The sequence below is a fragment of the Hyposmocoma kahamanoa genome, unplaced genomic scaffold (genome assembly GCF_003589595.1).
Source record: "Hyposmocoma kahamanoa isolate Upper Pololo Valley unplaced genomic scaffold, ASM358959v1 100021, whole genome shotgun sequence".
In the NCBI taxonomy this organism is placed as follows: Eukaryota; Metazoa; Arthropoda; class Insecta; order Lepidoptera; family Cosmopterigidae; genus Hyposmocoma; species Hyposmocoma kahamanoa.
The window spans coordinates 19,553,653-19,579,245 of record NW_020653200.1 but is presented as its reverse complement, the minus strand read 5'-3'; the positions used below and the strand labels follow the sequence as shown (position 1 = coordinate 19,579,245).

The window sequence follows — 25,593 nt, the reverse complement described above, 5'->3', positions numbered from 1 at the left end:
GGAAAAAGATTCTGGAATATACACAAATACAAGTTCGGGTGGACGGATCAGAAAAGTGGAAGATGTAATACGGATATAATATTGGAATTTACATATTTCTATAAATAGATAGCTAAGGCTATACTTATTTTCGTTTATAGGATATTTTCTAGTGTTCATAAAATAAGTTATAAGTAGGTGCATGTATCTATTGATTGTTTTGGAATATTTTAGAATAAACATTTCATGATAGAGATTAGAGAATGCAGAAATTTAACGCTAGGGTTAGTACTGCGTTCACTCATAATTTGTTCAAATATAACTGTTAGACGTCAGATATAAAACGCAGCGGGCCAGCTTCCGCGCACGTCACTCTCGATCGAGCAGGGCGCATGCGCAGCCGCTCTTCCCGCGCTTTTTGACATTTTAAATTTCGAAAATTGTGTTTGGGTTTTTAATTAGTGCGCCTTTCCGTTTGCAAGTGGTCAGTCACATATTGTAAGTAAGTATTCTTCGGGTCATTTACCTCTGCGTGAAGTAGGTCAAGCTGACTTTATTGTGAGCATTAACGGGTTACTCGCCTTGGTTTATGGTTAAGCTTTATAAGGTTTACTTTTTATTGTCGATGTATATTTTACACCATAAGCAGCTTGCGTTATATTTTTCCAATGTATTGTATGATTGTTAGGTATACTATTTATTTGATGATTATATGATTGTTACTATTATTCTAAGATTGTTACATTATAAATAAATTTCCTTGTCCGAAGTAAGTTAAGAAGCTGTCTGCGATAATCTTTATCTTTCGTAGTTACGCAGCAAAATACTGTTATTATTGTTTTAATTGATTTTAAGCATACACAAACATGTTTCTTTAAATTCCTAATTGAATTTTAATAATATCAGAGGGTATCAGTATTTTGGTATATAAAAATCGTAAATATGTGTGTCCTTCCTAACCGGTTTTCGACACCAAAAATAAATTTAAGGAATTTTTAGCGACAACGAAGCTGGCGACTGCATATTTAGGTTTTTTGTAATGGTAATACTTTCTTCATAAGAAATCGAGTCCGATCCATTATTAATAAAACGAATTCATTTTGTCATTCCCATAGTAGATAAAATTTTTCTTTCCCAAAACTTATAAAATGTGCAATGCAATGTATAAGTACATACTACGTAGCAGGTGGATGGATACGATTTTTTAAAATTAAAATATTATGTAGGACTTCTGAGCTCGATGAAGAAGACGACGAGTGCAGAACAAAATAAACCCTGTGTTAGATATTACAAGGAGTTTTGTAATTACACGATGTGAGTACTGTGAAATAGGATTAATAGTTTGCCTTTCTTCTTTCTTCCTACCTTCTTTTTAAAAATGGCATGCACAGTGCCGTTAAAACCTAATTTGTTCTTAAAACAGCACACATCTAGCGATACTAAACTAGATTAAAATAATATATTAGTTGTAATGATTGCACTTTTCAATTTTCAGCCCTCACACACAAAAGACGTGATGAAAATGCGGCAAACTTTCTTAGGTAAGCACCTAAATACTATTTTACGTTGTTTATTGCATTTAAAGAATTTTGGTGAAAACATAATCGACTTGAATTATTTAAATAACTAAGCGCTTCAGATATCTTTAGATACATACCCTTCAGTAGGAAATTGTCATTTGTGTGGACCGTATGACCGACTAAGTATGGTGTCAACGCAATTTCGTTTTTTGAACTGGTTGAAGTTAACAATGTGACATTATAGGCTGGTAGGTGGTGGATCCTGTGGCATTAAAGTATGTAAAGTACACAAGTACTTGTAAGTATCATTAAACGACTTGCTGACACACGACTTGTTCGCCCCGTCACTTGACTTTATAAAAAAAAATCTTGCTATGTCAATTCGAAATTATTTGCAATATGACGCGAGTTTCGCGTAAAGAATATTTAATTGCAAAGCGGAGATCACGCAATCGCGGCACGCTTCGAATCATTCGCGAGTGTGACCACTGATTACTTTGAAAACACGGTTAATAGTAGTTGTTGCCACCGAGTTGGTTCGCGCCGTTATCGTCCATTTGATCGCAGCGAACATCATGTCCCTTACCACCACAAAAGCGATGTTCAATAGGTTTCAAAACTAAAAATTTCAATTTAGGTACTCGGTGCGGTTATTTATTTGTCCCATACAAGTGTTTAGTACGGCATTTTGTACAATTGAAATGTTTCCACAGTTATACCGAGTGTGAGACAAGAGCATAGAACGTTCGAGTTGTTTGTATTTGAAAACTAATAAACGGAATTCGTGGGAATGCTAACATTTAAACAATAGGCACTGAAGAAAGTTTTGTCGTCCATTCATGACGACATCACCATTCTAAAGCCTGAGAGACTAAATAATGCACTTAGTAAGTACTTACGTAATAAATTTACATGCTCGCAATTTCTCGAAAGTTCCGTTTCCAAGTGTGCAAGGAGAAAGTCGAGATTTATTGTGGTTCCTTGCTTCACACGCTTTGTAAATAAGTACTTTCATCATATTTAACGGATGTATTTTTTATCCACTTTTCGCTGTGTAATCACATCCGACTCTGTTCTTCGGATGAGTTGCTATATCCTGTCTAATAGTTCGGTACAGGACACTTTCATTTGTCAAAGTATTATTTCTTATTCCGAATGAAATTTTTAATGTATTTAAATAATAACTGTGTATAATTATATCCTTACTGTTGTCAGTACAACGTAACTATCCGTACCGCTTTGAGGCAGTGTAATGTGACAGTCTGTGGCCCAAACCAGAGGAGAACTTTTCTGTGTCCAGCTGTGAGATATATCTGTGCGGGCTACAGAGTAACAGCACACAGATACTGTATACAGGTACAGTCTATGTCAGTTTGTGCTACTCATATTGTGTCTGGTCATATAGATGTTATACCAAAAGTTATTTTGAAATGTTTCATAACGACACCAGAAAATTTTGAAGCAAATTCCTGGATGCGTCAAAGTTCATGGCCCCCTGCGATGTTTGCGTAAAAGGTGAATATAAAATCATGCAAAACATTTGTGGGCTCCGAATGACTTGAAGTAACTGGTTGATGGCTATTTCTGAGTCTTACGTGCGCCCATGATCTCATCATTCAAGATTGAAGGATTTTAGTTAGGTATACAGACGCAACGTGGAGGTAACAACAATTAAATCGTACATTACAAAGTAGCAAAAATGCGATATTTCTGCACTGAGTTTTTGACACCACACAAGCACAAGACGCTTATTCGGTACTTTAATATGATTTTAAACGGACTTCAAAGAAAAGGAGGTTCCCAATTCGACTGTATATATATTTTTTGTATGTATGTATGTTACGCGATAACTAAATATATGTTAATTTCTGAACAGATTTTGATGATTCTTTTTGTTGGAAAGAGAGCACCTCAATAGCGGTTACATTTAAATTTGAAGAAAATATTTCACCTCTAAGGGTGGTAAACCAGGGGATTTCCCACATACATAAGTCGCAGAGGTAATATAATTTTTAAACGATGTAAACTAACATAGAAGAAAATAATTATAATATAGAAGAAAATAATTAATGTCCGGAATAAGCCCCTTGACTAAGGGTACATTTAGTGCGAACAAAAAAAAATCCTATATTACTGCAATAAAATTATTAAAGTAATTTTACTATGACAATTTTCCATAATAATAATCCAGGGTTATTGCAACTATTATTTTCATTTAGCATAAAAACAACCGGATGTATGTAAATGAGATCCATGCAATTAATAATAATTGTAAGGTTGAAACGTTCCGGTAGGTACGTAATACAATTAAAACCATTAGTGTCTATCTAGTAAGTTAATTGATATCTCTCCTTTTCAATTTATAAGGACGAAAACCTTATTAATTGGAATTGGTTGATGGTTTGGTTGTGGAGAGGTTGTGGATGTTGCTTGCGTTTTACGTTTTTAAATTTCCTCGATCGAATAAATAAAATGTCATGTGAAGGCACCATTTTTTTTATATTAATAAAATATAAACATAATAATTACAAATAATTTAAATTTATGTTGAATTGATATTCAATTATTTTTATGTGAAATTACTCCACTAGTTTGTTATAATTATTAATACATAGATCGGCTAAAAAGTCGTTGAAAAAACAAATACAAAGCACATAGAAAAATTCGTGAGGTCCGCTTGTTCGTTCCGTGGCTTAGTTGGTATAGTGTCTGGCACGGTATGCTAGACGACGTCGGGTCGAAGCCGGCCGGATCGAAGGATTTTTTTCTGAGTGTTCGATCTTTGCATTAATAATACAAATAATTTACCTACTAAAAATATTGCGTGCTATATTTTGCTACAGACGTCAAGAAGTTATGACAAAAATCTAAATATAACATGAATCCGAGAAAAAAAACCTTCGCAGATTGTGCCGGGTTAATTTGAATTGCCAAGTTGTTTACAAACGTCAGTAGCGAGGATATGCATCCTATACGTGATCTTAATGACAATGAAAAGTGTTGAATGTGCCCCACAGTGTGTTTTATGTAACAAATAATTGCAATTTTGCCTTAAAACACATTTATAGTACAGCAAAGGCTGGATATAAATTTTATTTTTCTGGGGATTTGTTCAGCGTATACATTGGATGTACCTATTTTGTTTTATTTGGGGTTTATTATTAGAGACTGAAAGATCTGCCATTGTATACTAAGTTCAAGCGCACTTAACATTTCGTCTTAATGAAATTAAGTGTACTTTTGGTTCAATCTTAAATGAAGCAGAAACATGAAGATATTTTACATAGATATATGTACATTCTTTGAGTTGTGGTCCGCACACTGCCATACAAATGTTAACGGGCTATTCAGATTTTCCAGTAAAACTACATGCTTAAACATACTTTATGGTTCTCGGGGCGAGTCGCAAATGTGCACTTCTGAGGTATTCCAGAAAAGGAGATAATTAAGTACATTTGTAATTTCAGTAATTTTACGAACCATAAGCGTTATTTGAGCATTGAACCCGTCAAACTAAACACTTTTTGCAAATTATGTGAAGTTCTAGAAACCCAATGATATTTTTAAATTTACGATGCTATAGGGAGTGATTCTCCTTATGAACATGGACACCATGTAGTGTGGTGTCACTCTCTCCCCGTTCAATACTAAACTTCATTTTGAAAGAACAGTTTTGACTTTCGATAACAGTGAGAGGAACTTATTTATGATATGGGACAAAAGCTGAAAATATATTGTATATGTTACTATGTTTAATACGTAATCAGATGGTTAACAGCAACACCACTTATATTTCAAATAAGTTGTGGCTCAGTATTGCACAAGGGTAATAGTTGCAATTTATGATATTGCGATATATTATTTAAGCAAGTGAAATTATACTTTAAATTGGGAATTTCGGCATTTTGCGTATAGCTCCCCGTAGTAATAACATGTTCTGGTAGCTACTACCGAACGCGCCGCCGCCGCACAGTGGGCCCAAATTGATCATTCTTGGACGTAGGAATAATTTTATTCTTATGTAATTTCTTGAAAAGCTGATTGTTTCAGAAAAAACAATTTTTAGTTTTTTTTTGTTTGGAGAAATAAACATTTTACTTTTTATCTCGAAATGTAGGAAAATGTAACGTGTGCGCTTTTTTTACAGTATTTGTCCAATCGTTCTCTATTAAGAAAAAAAAAAATCATCTACAGGTATGTGGCTTTACGAGTAAAAAGGTGGCAAAATTGTAGATTTGTTATTTATTTTCTAACACAATATACTAGTTTCTACTTAACTTTCGTGTTATTGTTATAACATTCTCTAAATTACACTAAAATTAATTTTTCTTTAGTCGTAGCTCACGCATTTTGTTAAAAATGTACATAAAAAAGTTAGCAATTTTGCCGCACCTTTACTTACAAAGCCGCAAGTACATGCAGACGGATTTTTTTTTCTACATATAAAATGATTGGAACTATTCTGTAAGTAATCCACGCACATTACATTTTCGTATATTTTGTGATAAAAAATAAAATGTATATTTATTCATACAAATAAAAAAATATTTTTTCTCCCAAACTATCAACATTTCAAAAAATTATACAAGAATAAAAATTGTTAGGAATGTTACTATCTATCATATCCACAAGTTATTCCTATGTAAAAATTATCAATTTGGGCCCTCTGTGCGCCGTTGCGAACAGTGTAAGTCTGTTTGTTTCGGCGCGTCAATGCCTACACCTCTCGCACCGTAGGGTTGTCACCAATGAAAAAAAAAAAAAAAAAAAAAAAAAAAGGGTTGTCACCAATGATCTTGTTACAGTATAATTTTAATTTTTTAACTGACTTCAAATTAGGAGGAGGTTCTCAATTTGATTATGTTTTTTTTGTATATATGTTACGCGATAACTCCGGCATTTGTCAACCGATTCTCATGACTCTTTTTGAGTTGGAAAGAGGGTACCTCCTTACTGGTCCCATTTAATTTTGAAGAAAATCATCCACTTCTAAGGGTGGCGTGCGTGAGCATGAAGATTCATTTTTATAAATAGCGCCTAAATTTTATTATAAGGAGCAATTATTTTATACTATACAGGACTTGACACTGGAGATAATATAAATCGGTTCTCACTACTCAAAGTATATTGAGAGAAACACGCCATGAATTGGAGAAATAGCTAAATCAACCATTAAAATAATTGCTCTTAAATTAAAGTTTAGGCGCTATTTATAAAAATGAATCTTCACGCGTAAACAACCACCCTTAGAGGTGGATGATTTTCTTCAAAATTAAATGGGACAACTGTGGAAGTACCCCTATATATTGAAATAACCTTCGTTAAATGCAGTACTTGCATATAAATATTTTTATATAAGCGTCGCGGATTAGTATCTCTACTGTGAGAGTGTCATGAAATAGAAATGAAATGCGAATAACGATACATTTACAAATAAAAAAAATTGACATTTGACGCAGATTACATTTAATTCTACATATAATAATGCCGCGTGCGACCAGATAATAATAAAGTAACATGGGGCCCACGCTGTACAACGCGAGTGCAGCAAGCAGCCCTGCTACATTAGTTTTGTCTTATCAGAAGGATTTCGTGCCGCCCAATCTGTGTCTAGTTAATAATGTATTGTGTACTGTAGTAGAATTGCAATATTGTTGATTCCACCGACAATACACCCATGTATTGTCTGTGGAATTAACAATATTGTAGCGAGAGTAGTCGGTAAATGCTTTCACAGTCGGTAAGCGTTAACTTGTTTAGAGAGTGAGTACTGACAGCACAATATGTTATTTATAGTTTTGTTTTTATAACTTCGCTCTGGCAATTATCATCAATTCCAAATTGGCAGACCATGTCCTTTTAAAAAGTGAAATAAAGTGACCCCATAGAAAGGACGGGATATTTTGAGTGTGTTTTAGAATAATTTTTGAAACTAGTAATATTTATTCTTGTACGAATCTAACTGGGCTGTCATAAAATTAGTACATCAAACATGAACATGAAGTTATCTTCATGCTAAAACGAGACATCTTAGTCCTGAAAAATAAGCTGTTATTGTTATAGATATACTCGTAGGAAAATGTCAATGAAAATGTGTTTTATATTATCTTTTTTTTGTGTATTTAATTTTAAATTATTATACATTAATTTATTATACAAGTATTTAAAATTAAATACAGAAAAAAAAGATACTGTAAGAGATTAGATACTGTTATTATTTTCATAGTATTAGATATTGTGTCACTTTATCTATATTCTTCAAATTTAATTTGTGTATAATAGGTACTTTTTCTGGCACGGTACGCTTTCCTACACGTGACACTCCAACAGATGTGCAACTTATATCTTAAAAATATTTATCTACTAGTACATTGCAGATGTGATGCATGCAATTTGTAACCAAAATTAAGTATATTGTTGATAGATTTTCATTGTCAGAAAAGTATTGATCTAAATGTCGGCGGTAGGTAATCTGCCCTCCGAACGAAAAAAGGCACAACTGCTGTATAAAGTACGCATAGTTGTGACTTTTTTCGTAACGACGGCAGAATAGGTAGATCTTTCCCTGTTTATTTCCTACACACTGCTAAATAGTAACAAACACACGTAGTAAGCAATCACTATATGTATATAGGAAGGTCACTTTCTCCACTGCAAATCAAATCCGTGTAGATTCTTGACGTTTAACTTGAACCAAGTATCGAAATGCAATAAATATAGCTCAGTCACAATCAATACGTTTTAATCCTGGGCACTGGCCTCCTGTAAGGAGAAGGTTTTGGCACAGTTAGGATAATTGGACACGTCATACGTTTTCCAAGCGTTGTGAACCTTTTTCAGCGTACAGATTTTAGTAATTATTTTTCTTTCACTGTTAGCAAGATATGTTGATAGTAAACATTCACAAAAAAAGACCTGTATCTAGTCGTTCAGGGCGTCTTTCGATTGAAATTATAATGACGTCGATTAACAACTGTACCGACAACAGCACATCAGACTACACATTTTTGTTCGAAAATCGCCTCCAGTGCAACGGAACAAGATACGTCAATGTACAGTTTGATGTGCTGTTGTACGCGCCGTTACAGGGATTCGAACCGCCGCCCCTCCTCAAATTGAGAAGCAACAGTTCTCTCACTGGTTTACGACCTCTGCAGCTATATTTGAATACGTTAGCACTGAAATAAAAATACTCGGTAGGTTTTGAACTTTTTCAAACAAACAAGACGTTACCTCTTCGAAAAATAGGTTTAAATAGATATTAAGTATTTGTTGGAGAGTTTATCTGCTATCGCGCCTAGGTCCGTGTGGCGAGAGTACAATAGCAGAGGGTCAGCGAAGTGCATTCACCGTAGTGCGTGCTTTACTTCATTCTGCCGCCTACACTTGCGCGCCTGCACCGATAATCAACAATAACTTAAGTACCGGTCGATCACACTAATTATCTGGTCTCCTTCAATCAATCAATTTATTTGGCGGACGGCTTATTCTACCATAATTGGCATATATATATATATATATATATATATATATATATGAAAGAAAAATACAAACACGAGTTGAGAGTTTAACTGTTTACAAATTTACATTATTAGGTTAATAGTTATTATTATTACACAAATTATAAATCTTTATTTCAGTGAATAATATGCTACACTTTATATTTGAGAGCAGTCTGTTAAAGATTTGTACACTCTCAAAACATCGATCTCTTGGCATAGTTAACTCTAGTCATGGGCAAGATTAAGTTATTACAAAAGTTATCATTGTATAATTTTTATATATGGAAACACATAGGACTAGTTTATTCAGTAAAACGTCACGAATCTGTTTCTGGGTTTCTTCTCATGAAAATTGAACATTTTTAAATATGCTCATATAGCCCCGATATTGTTAGCAAATGAAGTTCCATAAAGTGGTTTGCAGCTGACTGTCCGCATCAAATTACAGCTAGCACTCACACATTTATTTTTGAACACTTAACACGAAATCAACATCTGAAGCATTACCCCAAACTAGTAATAACTAACTAGTAAACTACTACGTTTCAAAGTAGAAGCCACGTAGATGTGGTAAGCCTGTAGAACAACTTCACTTTCAACAATTTTGTTCGGCTTAAATATAGAGTAAGACGTTAATTTAATGTGGAAGAAACATGATCAATTTGAGATTTTCATGACATTCAGTTATCTTCATTGTGAATTTTGTAACTTAATTTTACATAGTTATCTTTGTTTAAAACTCAATATTTTGATGTTATTAATAATTATTTTATGATTATTCAGTTTTAAAAAATTAAATATAAATGGTAAGCTATTGATAATTTCATTACACTATTAAAAACAACAGTATAGTCGTTTGCGAACAAGTCATTAATATACAGGTTGTCTCAAAAATATGTAGCCATAGAGTTCTATAATATAATGTCGGATCGTGGGAAGTCGTCCATGACCTACGTCTACAATTCGACCACTTCGCTAAGAGCCTCCAACTGTGTCATCCTCAGCGCGTACAGTTGTTTGTTACAAGATGCGCCCGCTTGTGCTCACATTGCCACGCATGCAACGTCGAACATGGCACCATTTCTCATAGAAAAAATACGGCACAAGTGGCGTTGATATTTTCTATATTTCGCAATAACGTTGTATCGTCTACAGAAAAAAGTTGGCTATAACCTCTTGTTGTCCAAACAATTCTATTAATAGAAATGCTGTACTAGAAACCTACGAAGGTTAATTTTACAATATGAGGGTGTATAATGGTAAGGGATTGCTGGACGTGTACGAGTTATAAGATACGAAACAAGCTGTCCCCGTTCCCACCGAGACTTATATAGTGCTCTTTTCCAACAATGTGAGGAAATAATAAAAGACTAAAGAGAACAAGTTATATAATACAGAACATAATGAAAAAAAACAATATTAAAAGTAATATTTGACAGGTTAGGACAATAGCTAAACGAAAAGGTCATTGTTTTCCCAGGCACATTAGTTCTGTTGTAGTCTGCTGAACTTCTGATGATAATGTGGTTGAATGTGTATCCATTACTGTATTTTCTTTATCGTTCTTTTCACTAGAACTCATTTTCGCGACCAAAATGCAAAAAAAAAACAAGAAATCAAAGCAAATATTTTTTAAATATTTTGAGTGCGTAGTACCATATAATACAATGGGTAATAGTGTTTTCTCACTCAAATCGAAATTGAATTTGCATGCGTAATATATAATTACACACCAGGCAAACTTATTCTATAGATGGCAATTATTGAAATCACCATGGCCTATGCAATTACGCTCCAATGACTTCCTAACAACGTTTCCGTTAGTTGAACAACAAACAGGCATCGTTTCTAAGCATGCAATAAAGTACAATACTAGGTACGGTACAGCGTTAATGACTTATTGATTTCAAATAAATATATGTAGTTCTCTTCATGGATGACATTGTTTTTGCGGTCTAACTGCATAATATGCCATATTATGGCACACGTTCCAAAACAATTCGGTCTCTAAATGAAAATCTCGCTGTTTCAAACTTTATTTTCATAAACTTTAAACGCCATTTTCTGAAAGTTAACGTTTCCTTCATTGACGTTTCCTTTAATGACGTCATTGATTTTAACGTGTGATGTATGTAGATTAAATAATTTTCGGCAACGCATCCAGTGGTTTTATGGTTCCCTAAGCATTGAATATACCTATATGTATATAAGCACCTACTGTGTGTAAATATTGGCTTCAATCATACAATTTTGAATTACTACTAAAATGAGACAAATATTATTCTACGCATGCCAAAATAAATCTAAAATACACGAAAGCTTGCATCCTTCGTCACTTTCCATCAGGTGAGATGGAGGTCAAATGTGCACTTATATTTTATTTAAAAAAAAGTAAAAAAAAAGCTGGCGCTCGTATGAATAAAAAGTCGCGTTGTCGTAACATCATAGACAGCCGCGAACAGAAATGATTTTTATCGTACTGCCAGACAGAACTGAAAGTTAATTTCATCTTATTTATTTATTTATTTATGGTACTAAGTTATTTGACGAACATGTCGTGCGCCTGAATGTTTGTGAATGGGACTGAGCTATGACAAATATGTTTGTGTCTCCATTTTAACTGAATTAGGTTACGTTTGAACTGAGATATCTAATCCCACGTGTTGTTTGCTTCTTGACCCTAACATTGCTCACATCCTTCGTTCACAGTTAGGTAGTATGATATTAAGTGCATCGGTACCGCTACTTGAACGCGAGTCGCGACCTACTTCCTGCTGACTTCGCAAGAACCAGTCTTTATCACAGAACAGTTATAAGATTATATCTTATAAGGATTAACATCTTGAATGGGGAAAATAGCACGAAGCTAAACTAACAACATTTTTAACTTATTTGCAATTCAAAATACAACTAGTTTGTTTGATAATGACATACCTATTTGACAATCTCGGCAAGGACTTCTTGCCTAATTTTCTTAACATTGCAACATCTGAGATGTTAACAGTAGTGTAGACTATATTATGTAGGTAACATTAAAAATAAAAATATAGTCCACTTTGTTCTTTCCGATACCGGGAACCGAACCCGAGCCTTCTGGATGAGAGCCTACCTGGCTCTAGCCCCTAGAGCAGAAACTTGAAATTTCAATCTGACGCTGTAAATGACAAATGAAGAATGACGTTTTCGTAACTATGTATTTGGTTCTATTTTCGCAACTTTTTTGTTTTTTAATATAGACCGTTCATATTGACTAAAAATACAAAAAGTTCATTATATGAGAGAATCTTCAATGAAGTGCGCACTATAATTGGTTTCTTTAAAATGCTTGTCGGAACAAGTATTTCTTCTTGCGAGGTCTGCCAATTCCTTTTATTCTGGGTAAAACGAATGTCTATGCCAGGGACTGTGTTTCATATAATATTTTTCTTTTATTTCTGGTACCTGTCATGTCTGTTGGTATGAAAGTGTATTGTTTGTAACTGCAGTGCTATTGTTAGCGGTGGCTCTGGGCAGCGCGCGGTGGGTGCGCCGCGGTCGCGCCTATCAGCCCAGGGTCACGAGTTTCGTCGGGGAGGCCACCAATGAACTATCTACTGCCATATTCCAGGTATGGATGATTTAATGAAATTACTACCATTTGAAGCAACGTCAATTCGAGATTTAAACAATTTTTGGCCTTTTCTTACCGAGTTGCTGGTATTAATAGAATTACAGTAATATTTGCATTTTCCAGGGCTACATCGACGATAATAGAAATATTGCATTCTCACCTCTCGGCTACTCAGCTATTTTAGCAATACTTGCTGAGGGGGCCCGTGGTGAGACACGAGAACAGCTCGTCACAGCTCTGCACTTGCCTAAAGACCCCAATCTCACACGCAAAACGTTCCGTTTCATTATGGAAAAACTAAAGAACACACACGAATACAAATATAACCAACCAGAATTAAAGAACTATTTCTATATTTACAAAAACTATACAATCAATGATGACTACAAGAAAATTCTAGAAGATTACTATTTGACTGAAGTGAGGTCTGTAGAGAAGTACAGTCCTGAGCAGCACATTAAGATTGATGATGATGATGATGATGACACTAGTGAGAAGACAGAATTTAATGCCGACGTGCCAGAAAAGAAGACGCATAATAAAAATGAGGAGATACTTGAGTTGATGCCGCCAAAAGAAACCGATGAGAAGTTGATCTCTTTTGCTGTAGAAGATAAACCAGAAAAAGTAGATATTTCCTCCAGCGACTACAAACCTGCAAAGAACATAAAGGAGAAGATAAAGCTAGTAAAAACTTACCCAAAAAAAGACGATTCTGGTGAAGAAGAGGAGACAATGGTTGCTGTTGAAGCAAGAAACCACGCAAGGAGTCTAAAGGTGTTGAAGGACAAGAACGACATTTCATCCAGTATCTCTGTGAACAGCGTTGGCAAGAAATCTAATAACAAGGGTAAGTAAATTGAATTTGATTGACGACGCGTTTCTATATAAATAAAGTAGTATTATTTGCAGTACATTCTAAGCCAATCAATCATATTGTAATTTTTTTTATTTTCTCCACAGCATCTGCCTCCAATTCTCTAATGATAATCTTCAATGGTATGTATTTCCGTGGGTCCTGGAAGCAGCCTTTCGACGTGGTCGAACCTGGAACGTTCTACAAATCTAACACAGAGAAGAAGCAGGTGCCAATGATGAAGACTAAGGGCGTTTTCAAGACCGGATCTTTGCCTGGATTGGACAGCACTGCTATTGAATTGCCTTATGACGTAAGCAGAAAACGTCTACATCTTATTTATCACTCTTTAAAGAGAAAGCCACCAGAAACCAAATACTTTGAAACAGTTATTTAAAACGAGACCAGTAATTTGGCACAGTCATAAAACATAAAATTAGATGTGACCGTAATAGTATACTATATGTTGGAATGCAAATAAATTTATGATATAGAAAGTAGAAATAGAGATTGAAAAATACCAAAAGGCTGAGACTAGTTTTTTTAGATTATGACACCAAAGATGTTAGCAATACTGAAGATTGTATGTATTAAAAGGTAGTCTTTAATCAGGTGCGAAATAATTCGCGTCTCTTAGGTGCTTGTCAGGACAAGCATTTCTTCTTGAGAGGTCGACCAACATCTTTTATTCTACTAATCACAATTGACTAGAACTGTTTCATTTCATATTTTTATTTTTTTTGTGGTACCTATTATTAACATCTCGACTAACCTAGTCCCTGTAAACGTGAACTGCGTGTATGCGAAATGTAAAGTTTGTTTGAATTCTATTTCGAAATTTTCACTTTTTATTTAAAATTGAAGTGAAAAAAATTAAATTCCGATTTTTTAAGTTGTGTTGAAAAGTGCTAATTAAATTGACTAATGAATTAATAATGATCAAACAAAAATTTTAAATATACCATAAAATAGAATGAAATTTTCGCGAAACCCTTTATTTTCATGTGCAGAATGTGTCTGCAAAATTAAAACAAATTCGATTCTTAAATTCCATGTCTTAAAATAACTTATATACCTATAGCTGACTTCCAAAACTCACTTGTTAGATAGACTATCAAAGATGATCCTAATATCAGCGAAATTCGTTGTTGCTAACAGGGTGGACGATATGCACTTCTATTGGTAGTGCCTGGATCCCGTGACGGTCTCACCCGTCTCACTGCAGATTTGTCAGTGGCTCCGCTTTCCGAAATCCAAGACAACTTGCAAGAAGAAGAACTATTTATTTCCTTGCCTACTTTCTACGTCGAAACTACCACAAAGCCAGTTGCTGCTTTGGCTAAGGTAAAAACAAACTTTTTTGCTTTAAAATAACCTTTAATATTACCATAACATTTTGTTGAGTGGACATTGTTGAGTATTTATAGTTAGCGTTTCCAGTAACCAAGTTTCTTTGGACTATACACTACATATGAACAAATAAGTTGATTGCTTCGTAATCAGTACAAGATGTCAGTATCATAAACTATAAAACAAGAGCTGGAATTATCAAGTTAAAATGTTATTTTGATACCGTTTACACAGTTTGGCGTGAGTAACATCTTTGGCCGCGAGGCAGAGTTGTCGGGGGTCTCTACGGTCGAAGGTCTGTTCGTGCAGGAGTTGGTACAGCACGTTGCCGTGCGCGTTGACAACGCTGACTCCTCCGCTTCACAATTAAGTGGTGTGTATGAATATATAATTATGGCCCCAATATTCGTGATCATACAAGCGTATTGCAAAAAATATTCTTATGGCATTATTATACGAACATTTAATTTGGGAAATTGAGAATACTATCTATATGCTGTCTTTTTTAAATTTTATATCGCGGGTGTGTAATGGAAGTTATAACAATAAATAATCTGTTTTTACTTTGTATAACAACCTTTGATATAATTTATAAGGATGTGTATATACAACAAAAGATATAACAAAAAAAGGCATAATTTCAATGTGTATAATGAACCTTCAGTATAACAAACATTAGATATAATGATGAAGTGACATAAAGAACAAATGGTATAAGAAATACCAGTATAATGTATTAAATAATATAACACAATATTTCGTTTTAGGAATAGTTGAAGCACCCTTTATTATATTGATAAGAATTTTTTTATTTAATTAAATATACAATCGCAAAATACAGTTTGTTTTTGTATTGCTTTAAGTGCTTTTTGTATTAAAAGATATATTTATGAAAACTTTAAATAGAATATGTAATTGCATATACTAACCTAACCTAAACTCACAGGAGGAGGTCGAACTAACTAGCAAATGCAAACAAATTCTGTTCTGGCACTCGCCGGCCGCTGCCGCGGCACGCTCGCTGCGCTCTTTCGGCTCGTGCAGCTTTATCATATACTAACCTAACCTAAACCCACAGGAGGAGGTCGTACCAACTAGCAAATGCAAACAAATTCGGTTCATTTACCATTGCACCTGAACATCACCGGAATTATATTAATAATAGATTGTACTCAGTGAATGTTATATCTGAAGTGTTTATATAAATTGAACATTATGACATCGGTATATTAGATTGAAATTTGTTATATCAATCGTCTATTATACCCAATGATCTTTACATCATGCAAGAATATGTCAAATGTCTGTATACCATAAATTAATTATATCTGTTGAGCGTTATATCGACTAAAAATATGTCATTTGTTGTTATATATTACAAACCGCACCCTTTATATCACATCAGCGTTCCACTGTACAGAAACTGATTCTACACTGGATTCACTCCTGGTATATTTTTTACACATGCTTTTTATTGTGTACACTTAAATACACTCGGCTTAATTTTTTTTCAGCTGCCGATCCAGTGAAAGAAAAAGAAGAGCTCAAGAATCTACCGTTGTCCAGTGTCGAGGTTCCTCGTAAGTTCTGTGTGGAACATCCCTTCCTGTTCTTCATTGTTGATCGATTGGACAATTTGGTCGTCGTCGCCGGGAAAGTTGTTGACCCACAGCAACCCACCCCATTTGAAATTTAAAATTCATTCTTCCTTTTTTTTATCCAATTGGATAACCAATTATAAAATTTTATTTCAATATCATCATTTTTATGCAATTGACTGTAATTCATAATCTCCAATTATAATTTTGAAATTTATTTAACGACTTTGTTACACAGAAGTCTATTTGAAAATTCAAAAATAGTTTGCTGTGAAATGTAAGGCTCTTATTAAAAAAAATGAGATTTAAAAAGTAAACAATGGTTTAAAGAAATCCGCAGAACCAAACGCTTACCGTTAGTTCATTAAATCGGCGGTTTATCTGCAAATTAAAACTATTTTGACATCTTGTATACAGTTAAACAAGATGAGATAAAACTTTACAAGTTTAATAAAAGATTCCAGACTCGTGAGGGCAACGCCGAGACTTTCAAAGGTTTGAAAAGGAAATCGCAACTTTTACGGCAGTTTTCCCAGTGACATCTTTTTGCTTTTTTTTAATGCTCAACTTATCGTGCTTTGTAAAGACATTGTCGCCAAACACGATAATCGATGAAAAGTATCCATTCCTACCGACCTTTAACTATACCTATTTATCCTGGACTATCAGAGAAACCTGCACTGAATATTAAGTTTGTAAAAATGTATGTAAGTCTTAAGCACGCGGCGTTAAAATGGCTCTACTTTACATTAGCAGTACATTACATACATTTACAACCAGTAATTAGTAATAAATGTTTAAGCAAGCTGGTGTCAATCAGTATTACACGTCATCCAGGTATCAACGCAGTCCAACTATAGTAGACTTTTCATGCAAAGAATTCCATAATTTGGTCCCTGTCTCAAACTAAAGTCGAATTCTGTCAACGTTGCTAAATGAGGGATGCCTAAACAAAACTTAATTGAGCAGTTGTTTCGCGGAGTTTATGAATGGGGAATCAGTAATTTTTTTAGCCCTTTTGACTGCGTGCAGCTAAGCTGACGCTTAAATAACATAATAAAGGAAGATTTTATTAATAAGAGCTTCAATATTTAATTTAGGGTACAACATACGTAAGTGTAAAGTTGTCAACAAAAACCAGAAGCATTTGATAATGAAAAAGTACACAGTTTAGTTTTTAAGTTAATTTTGTAAGTTATATTTATTTTTTGAGTTATGATGATGTGATATGTTTAAGGTTAATTTAATAAATTATTATTTGAATAAACACGCTTTTGATTTCATTTCCAAAAAACAAAAAAAAAATCTGTCAGACCATAAATAATCGAAAATACAATACCTACCTAACTTAAATACACAATTTCAGAAAATTTACCTTTAATAAAACATTACAATTAATTTAAGACCATTTCCAAAAAAGCTATATTTTATGACATAATTTTTTAATGATGATGATGATGATTTGATTAACGAAATTAACAGGGCAAATGCTATAAGATATAAAAATATCATAATGATTTACCGAAAGGCTTAATTACAATATTATGCCAAAACTTTTTATTTAACAATTATTTATATTATATTTGGTTCATGAGCGATATAACCGTCGCGGTTCGTTCCTTAGTAGCTTTACAACACATTGCAATAAAATTAATTCATTCCGTTTGTTTTAATTGATTTAGAAACTTAGATGACGTATTTATTTAGAAAACTTGATTTTGAAAGGAGAATTCTGTGAGAGCGCTTCATATTATATAATTGATCAAAATTATATTGAATATTAAGTAATCGAACTCAATGACATTCATTTGACGTGATTTAGAAGCTAAAGTCCAAGGTCGAGGTTTGTTAGTTTCCTGTTAAATTCATTACGCCCCAAGTTTACATTTATAATATTTTCTATAGAATTCAAAGAAAACATGCCAGAAAACTAAAAAAAATATATTAAAAAGTTATAACAACTCATACAACTGTACTTTTGTCGTTATAGCTTTTTAAGAGCACATTAAATACAAAAAATGATATAGAGTTGAATTTAAATATTTAGAGTCAAACTTGATACGTTCTCTTATCCCGTAGACTATTATTTAATGTACAGACTACACATTGACAAATCTTGTTCCATTACACTGGAGGCGATATTCTAACAAAAGTGTGTAGCTTTATGCGCTGTTCACTGTACACGAAATCCCATTGGCTAGTTTAGTCTTAATTATTCTTAGTCCACTCAGACGTCTAATATCAATAACTTCCTCTTATGTAGGCACGTATTTGATTTAGACGACGGATACCAAAGGTTTTTCACTAATCTCGTGCTCCGCTTTCCTCAACACAACCTTTATTATTAAAATACTTGTACTTCGAGATATCTTTACTAGGAATAAAATTAGGTGATTTACTACGTATATATACAACACTAGAGTGAATAGGCATTTTGCTGACTAACGCGTACCGTCGTCGTCGATTATGTTATGTCGGCATTTATGAACTGATTTTGATGATCCTTTTTTTTTGGAAAGAGTGTCTGTCAGAAGTGGTCCCTAAGGGTGGCAAACCGAGGGATAAACTACTTTTGAGGTCGGTTTTTTAGCACTTTGTACTGAGATTATTAATAAAAAAGTACCTGTTTTAGATAACATGTACTGAATACGTAAAACTCACTTAACCATTAAATATTCGCCTAAGTGCATTGTTTGACAATGGTCAACAGGTCGACAAGTCTGTTGACTTGTGCTGTTGCACATCTATACACTTTTGTTTGAATATCGCCTCCAGTGCAATGAAACAAATCCGTTAATGTGTAGCTTGAAGTGCAGTCGTCAGTACACATTAATTATTTGATTTCGTGCAATAATATGTTTTTTTATGGTACTAAGTGATGGTACGAATAAGTCGTGCGCCTGATGGTAAACGACACGCCTGTTCATAACAGTTGCAGTGCCTCTCGGGGCTTTAAATTGCAAAGGTCTGAGGTGCACTGCCTCTGCGCCCATCATCCTGAGACATAAGTAGAAAAGTCCCATGTGCCTGTAATTTCACCAGCACTCTTATTAACCTTCAAAACCGGAACGCAGTAATGCTCTTATTACTGCTTAGCGGCAGAAACAGGTAAGGTGGCTTCCCTGGACGAACTCTTTCCTAAGGAGGTCTACTGCTACTGAGAAATAATGACGCGTGACGTTTAGTTGCAGTACATTTCATTATTTTAATTTAGGATATTTAAAAAATCAAGCTAATTGCGACTTTAATATATAAACAAATGACTAGACATTCCAGTTTGTTATTTTGCATAAGGCTATTTATCGAATAACACGCATGACGTCACGGCTACGATCCAAGATATGGAAATTATTATTTAATTACCAATGTAAAAAAATCAAGTAGCGTGTAATGTCCATATATACATTATAACAAGTGTGGTTTATAAAGATGATTTTAATAACAAGTTTACACTGCTTTACAATCAAAACGTGACCAAGTTTTATTTAGTATAATATCTGTAACTAAGTAAAGCAAACTTAGGACGATTATCCGACGTGCGCTCCGAAGACGCATCGAGGAAACCGGCTACAATGGAAAAACCAAAACGCCAAACCAGATTATGTGTACTTCTAAGGAATTTTGTTAAATTATCATTTTATTCAATAATAGACTTTAAGAAGTTGTAGATTCAGGTTAAGTTAGAATGACTAGTGGTAATAGTGTTGCTTACTACGGAGAGACGGTGTTTGTTGGAAGTACAGTGCCAAGTCTTCTTTGTGCGCGCACGCATCTTTGCAAGTACTCGGTAAATTGTGAATTATCTGACATGTTTTAGAGGTTAAAGAAACAAAACGACAAAGTAAACGATTGGAGTGACCTGTTGTTGACCTTGACTATTGAATTTTCGAGGCAATATGAAGCTGTTAATTAGTAAGTTGGTTCATTGTTGTTACGTATAAATTACTTACCATTATCGTTAAACACGATTATTTTCAAATAATTTGTATATCCTGCTTGCCTACTCACTAAAACTGCGACGTTAATAATTTTGATGGACATTTGGTCGAAATAAATATTGCGTAATTGGTGAAAACCCTTGGTTTTGTGTAAATAGTTTACTAGGAACATTTTTTTGACAATTCAATAAAAATATAAAATGTAATTTTACCTAAAAATTCCGATAAAGTAGGAATAATACAAAAAGTAACAAAGAACTCAAAATAAAACACAAAACACTTGGTCGTAGGTACACAGTTTATGTTTTATTGTGAACTTTGTATTCTTTCAGTTATACTAGTTTTGAGTAGCGTAGCGAGAAGGGCTGAACTGCAAACGACAACACCGTTAAGAAACAATCGAGATCACATATACTTCGCAGAAAATAACTGGAGAAATCCAACAAACGACCGAGTAACGACGGAAAAATCAGACGTCGATGTTCAAAAGAGTGTTGAGTTTAAAAGTCAAGTAGATCAAAACTTTCTCCACACTATACCTACCCCTGGAAATCCTACAACTGTAAAACAAAACATTAATAATGTTAGATCAGATTTACAACACGTTTACCTACAATATCAGCCAGCTTTGTTTTTAAATGACCCATTTTATAATATTGACCGATACAATGATGACACATTTAAACCCATAGGACCTATGATGTTGCATAATCAAGCCCCAACGCAGAACAAACTACCTCAAGCGCAATCACAACTTCAGTCGCAAAAAGGACAATCACAAGTTTTCAACCAGCAGGTCCAACCGATCAGGCCGTCCAACAGTCAGATTCCGGTCAAGCAGCAGAATTCTCAGAGCATGGAACAAATTAGTCCGATTTCTGGGCAAAATCTTCAAATTCCTTTACAGTTTCAAACTACACCATCCCCTGAAGGTAATGCTCCAGTGTCCAGAGCGGTTGCTAATTTTGGATTGAATGTTCTTAGGGTAAGACTAAAGTGAAATCACTTTTAAAATCACACAGTTAAGATGTTTCTAAAATAAACCACTTTCCTATTTTTGCAGAGTATTCCTTCGTCATCGAACGTGGTAGTCTCGCCTTTCTCAATTGTCACACTATTGGCGTTGCTGCAACAAGGAGCTTTGGGTGAAACACAACAGCAAATCACGACAGCTTTACAGATGACTCCGGACTATTCTGCAGGAGCGTTTAAAACATTTCTTGATGACATTCAGGTAAAACTTGTTGTTTTTAAGTGTTACAAGTATGGCGCAAAGCGAACTTTGTTTATGGACAATCGAATGCTCAAAGTCCTGTGGTTATATAAAATAAATATAACCAAGAAATTGTATGGTCTGTATGGTCTATATCAGAATATTGTCATTGCGGTCTAATTAGAACATCAATCTTAAAAGGGGCACCGCCAATAAACAAAAACAAGAAGAAGTATCAAATCGATGTTTGATTATAAAATTTATTGTTAATTTTTTTTTTTTGAAGATTGCAAACAGAACCGTGTACTTCATTTTTCTTTCTAGGTCTTTAATTCTTAATTTTAAGCTGGCTTATTAAAAAATAAGAACAGTAAACATTACTCGACAATATTGATACACAATTTTAATATATAACAACTTAAATCTCCAGAAACAAAGTGTCTTCTCACGCGTGAAGTTTTCTTACGGTTTTCCTTACTGTAGCCGCTGTGCGAAATATAACAGAAATAACAATAATAATAATAAAAAGTTTAGTTGCCCACGTAATGCGAATTTACTTGTTTGACGAGCCCATATGACTAATACATAATGCTACTTCTATGTAAATGATTGCTTGAAGAGAGTAAGTTTGTATCACTATAGCATTCATTACCTTCTCTGTGCACAGCACACACTATCAACGCGAGGTCAACTGGTTGGTTCCTCCTATATTTATCTAATATTATAAGGAAAGTGCCTTACGAAAACCAAAAACAGGTTCCTATTTTATACATATATTTGATATATACAATTAATATTATCTGATACAAGAAATATTGATGTTTGATCATTATAATGATTTCGTCAAGGTTTAAGATACAAAAAGAACTAAACAAAATTTTATAGCTACCACAGGAATTTTAACTCGTTTTTAGAAACGGCTCATTTTATACAGTCTTCGCATACAATAAAGTGAAAGTAAGCTTTATTTAATTCCAGAAACGTACGTCACGGAATCTTCTGAAAGTGGCTAACAGTATTTTTATATCTGATGCTTTTGACCTGAACAAGATGTTTAAAACCAAAGCTCTGCAACAATTTGGAAGTGAAGTTACGTCGACGCAATTCTACAGATCGGATGCTGTAGACAAGATCAACTATTGGGTTTCTACAAAAACCAACAATAAGATTGAAAGGATTTTGGCACAAGGTACTATTATTGTTAATAACAAAAACGATAACAAGTAGCTTTTAAATACTACCTGTATTATTACGGCGTACCTGTGATTTTCACACTTCGTTGGCTTTTAGATTGCTGATATCGGGTTTATCGGAAACTTCGCCAGATGACCACTTTGCTTAGAGAGAAAGAATCTATTTGATTTCGGAGATAGTACTTAGTTGTGTACTTGAATTACATATACGTATACTCTGTACTCTTCCTTGGCTTAGAAGTATGATCTTCTGACTGTTATTATTCTTCATTAATTGCAGGGACAGTAGGTGAATACACTCAAGTGGTGTTGGTCAACGCAGTCTACTTCAAAGGTTTATGGGCGGTGAAATTCAGGTCAGAAGCCACGTTACCTCGTGAATTCCGATACAGCGATGGTTCTGTAAGGCCAGTGCCGTTTATGCATACGAAACGAGCATTGAAGACTGGTTATGATACTGAACTTGGCACTCAAGTTCTTATTTTGCCTTTTGAGGTATGTAATCTTTCTTTACCAAGCCGTTATTTAAATCACAAGAGACATTGGTTTTAATTTTTAGGGCAACTCTTGCTGTTATTTGATTTTAGGAGTTGGGAGAATTATGTAAAAGTACAATAATTAAAGTTCCTCAATAACAGATATAATAATGATATTAGTTAGTGTCACACGCAAAATAGGCGCCGAGACATATCATACATAGTATTTTAGGGCAGTCAACGGAAACGTCCTTACCTGTATAATCTAAACATTGTCTTATTCTCACATATAAACTTCAAAATATAATAATTCAGTTGAATATTTATTTTTAGAAAGAACAATATTCATTAATGATTATTTTACCATCAACTATGAGCACTTTGGACGACTTGATCTCAAAATTGACGGACGAAAGACTGATACAATATAATACGTTCAGTCCAAGGGATGTCGATGTTCGACTACCGAAATTCACGGCAAGAGCAGATATAGACCTTGATCCAGTTTTCAGAAAGGTACGTGAACGACGTTGACTATTCAATTTATTTAAGTAAATGGTTTGTGGTTAATAAATAAGTAAATAACCCATATTTTAAGGGCGTTAAAGGTACCACGTATTTTTTTATTATCTAATGTTGCTTATTCTATACATAGCTATAGCCATACAAAACATGGTCTAAATTTAAATCTATTGTATTATCCTTCTTTTTGAGAGAGGCCAAAAGCGGAGCGTAATTAAATAAATTTAGTCATTATGAATCAAAAAGTATGACGAACGCAAAAATCAATATCTATAAGTCAATCATTATCGGATTGGTGTTCACTGCTAAATTTCCGTGGCAATTTTTGTAATTTAAGTGTTGGAGGATCTTTTCGTAAAAAACTAATAAGTTTTCCACGAAAATTAGGCAAAGAACACGTTTGAAAGTTATTTGATAATCTAAAAAAATCAATATTTATATTTCTGTTTCAGATGGGTATAACAAATATCTTCAGTTATCAATCTCAATTGTCTGGTGTCGGACTGTACAGGACGAATTCTCCTCAAGTGTCAACAGCTGTCCATTCCGCCATGTTGTCTATTGACGAAGAAGGTGGTATCGCAGCGGCGGCCACTGTTATCTCCGCGGTCGCACTTTCTTATGACCATGAATCTGTTTTAAGCTTCAATGCAAACCGACCTTTCTTAGCAGTGCTGTGGGACAATAAAACCACATTGCCTCTGTTTATGGCAAAAGTTGAGAATCCCACTGCGTAATATAATTTTAGTTTCATTTCATTTCCACGTTTCTACACGAATCTCATTGACAAAAAGATAACTTAACAATGGTTTATTAATACTCATACTCATATAAATAAGGAATGTACGGATATCTTCAACCTAGTCTAAATGTCTTATTTTTAGTCTTAAGTGTCACTGGAATAAAGGAATATAAAATCATGTCATCTTAAATATCTTGAAGAAGTTAATGAATGGATCATCAGCAAAGGTGCGAATTTTACCGCTGTAGTAAGATTCATTTTCTTATAAATTCAGTTTGTACCTATGTAACCAAAGACGGCGTATACTGCGAACGCCCCCCATAGTTGGGTTTCCGACTGAAGGTTTATGAATGTCTTCGAACCGATGAACATGATGACATAGTAGCCAGCAGCGATAAATCCTTGTGCAAACGCACGGCTCCTAAAAAAAAAATATTTGCTCATATGAAATACTGCTATCCTTTTGACTTACTAAAAATATATTAAATATAATATTTGATCTTACCGTAATGGGAATACTTCACCAAGAAGTACCCATGGTATCCCGAACCCTGTATAAATATCGCCATGGCATAAAACAGGACTACCGTGTTTTACCTCGTGTGTTTGGGGAATGTGGTAGTGTCATAAGAGTTTATGGGGCCTTTTAAATTGTTGTTTCCGTAAATGCTGAGCCCCATGGTACAGACGGTTACTCCAAGCATAGCAGAGATTGCCAGTTTTCTCTTGCCAAAAATTAAATGAAAAGAAATAAAAGTTTTTGTTCAACGTTAAGCACCGTTGAGTGACATTAGTAACGCAAACATTACTACATTAATCACCTTTCCAAAATTTTTTTTTTCGCGAGCTGTTGTCATATTTCGAATTATGAGCGTTTGATTGTTTGTCGTAAACTTAATAAACAAATTGAAGTAGCTTATTGACAGAGAGTACAGACCAGAATGTTTATTGCCGTCGTCGGGCATTCCGAAAGCACCATAGGCGTTAACCGTGTTAGGCCTAACTGGGCCAAGTCCGTTCATTACGTAGAACGTGAAATACATCATCACGAGTGTTCACGGTCTGAGAGTTTCTTTGCTTAACATGATATATCT

General features: G+C 34.2%; 1 protein-coding gene across 1 annotated transcript; it reads left to right on the top strand.

Annotated features, from left to right (window-relative positions):
- The first annotated feature begins 336 nt into the window (after positions 1-336).
- LOC113228420 lies at positions 337-25,593 on the top strand. Its single transcript, XM_026461723.1, has 15 exons — positions 337-481; positions 1,475-1,520; positions 12,487-12,608; positions 12,735-13,461; positions 13,575-13,780; positions 14,626-14,811; positions 15,052-15,190; positions 16,332-16,511; positions 16,833-16,910; positions 20,686-21,338; positions 21,417-21,587; positions 22,545-22,755; positions 23,040-23,254; positions 23,569-23,751; positions 24,210-25,593. The coding sequence occupies exons 2-15, from the start codon at positions 1,496-1,498 to the stop codon at positions 24,492-24,494; spliced, it is 3,381 nt and encodes a 1,126-aa protein (XP_026317508.1). The 5' UTR covers positions 337-481; positions 1,475-1,495; the 3' UTR covers positions 24,495-25,593.

What these genes read in the sequence shown, in the direction of transcription:
- LOC113228420 (XM_026461723.1), top strand. Translation starts at nt 1,496, where the DNA reads ATGAAAATGCGGCAAACTTTCTTAG. An exon ending in CAGTTGCTGCTTTGGCTAAG is followed by an intron (nt 14,812 to 15,051) that starts GTAAAAACAAAC and finishes CCGTTTACACAG; the next exon opens with TTTGGCGTGAGTAACATCTT. An exon ending in TTCTTATTTTGCCTTTTGAG is followed by an intron (nt 23,255 to 23,568) that starts GTATGTAATCTT and finishes ATTTATTTTTAG; the next exon opens with AAAGAACAATATTCATTAAT.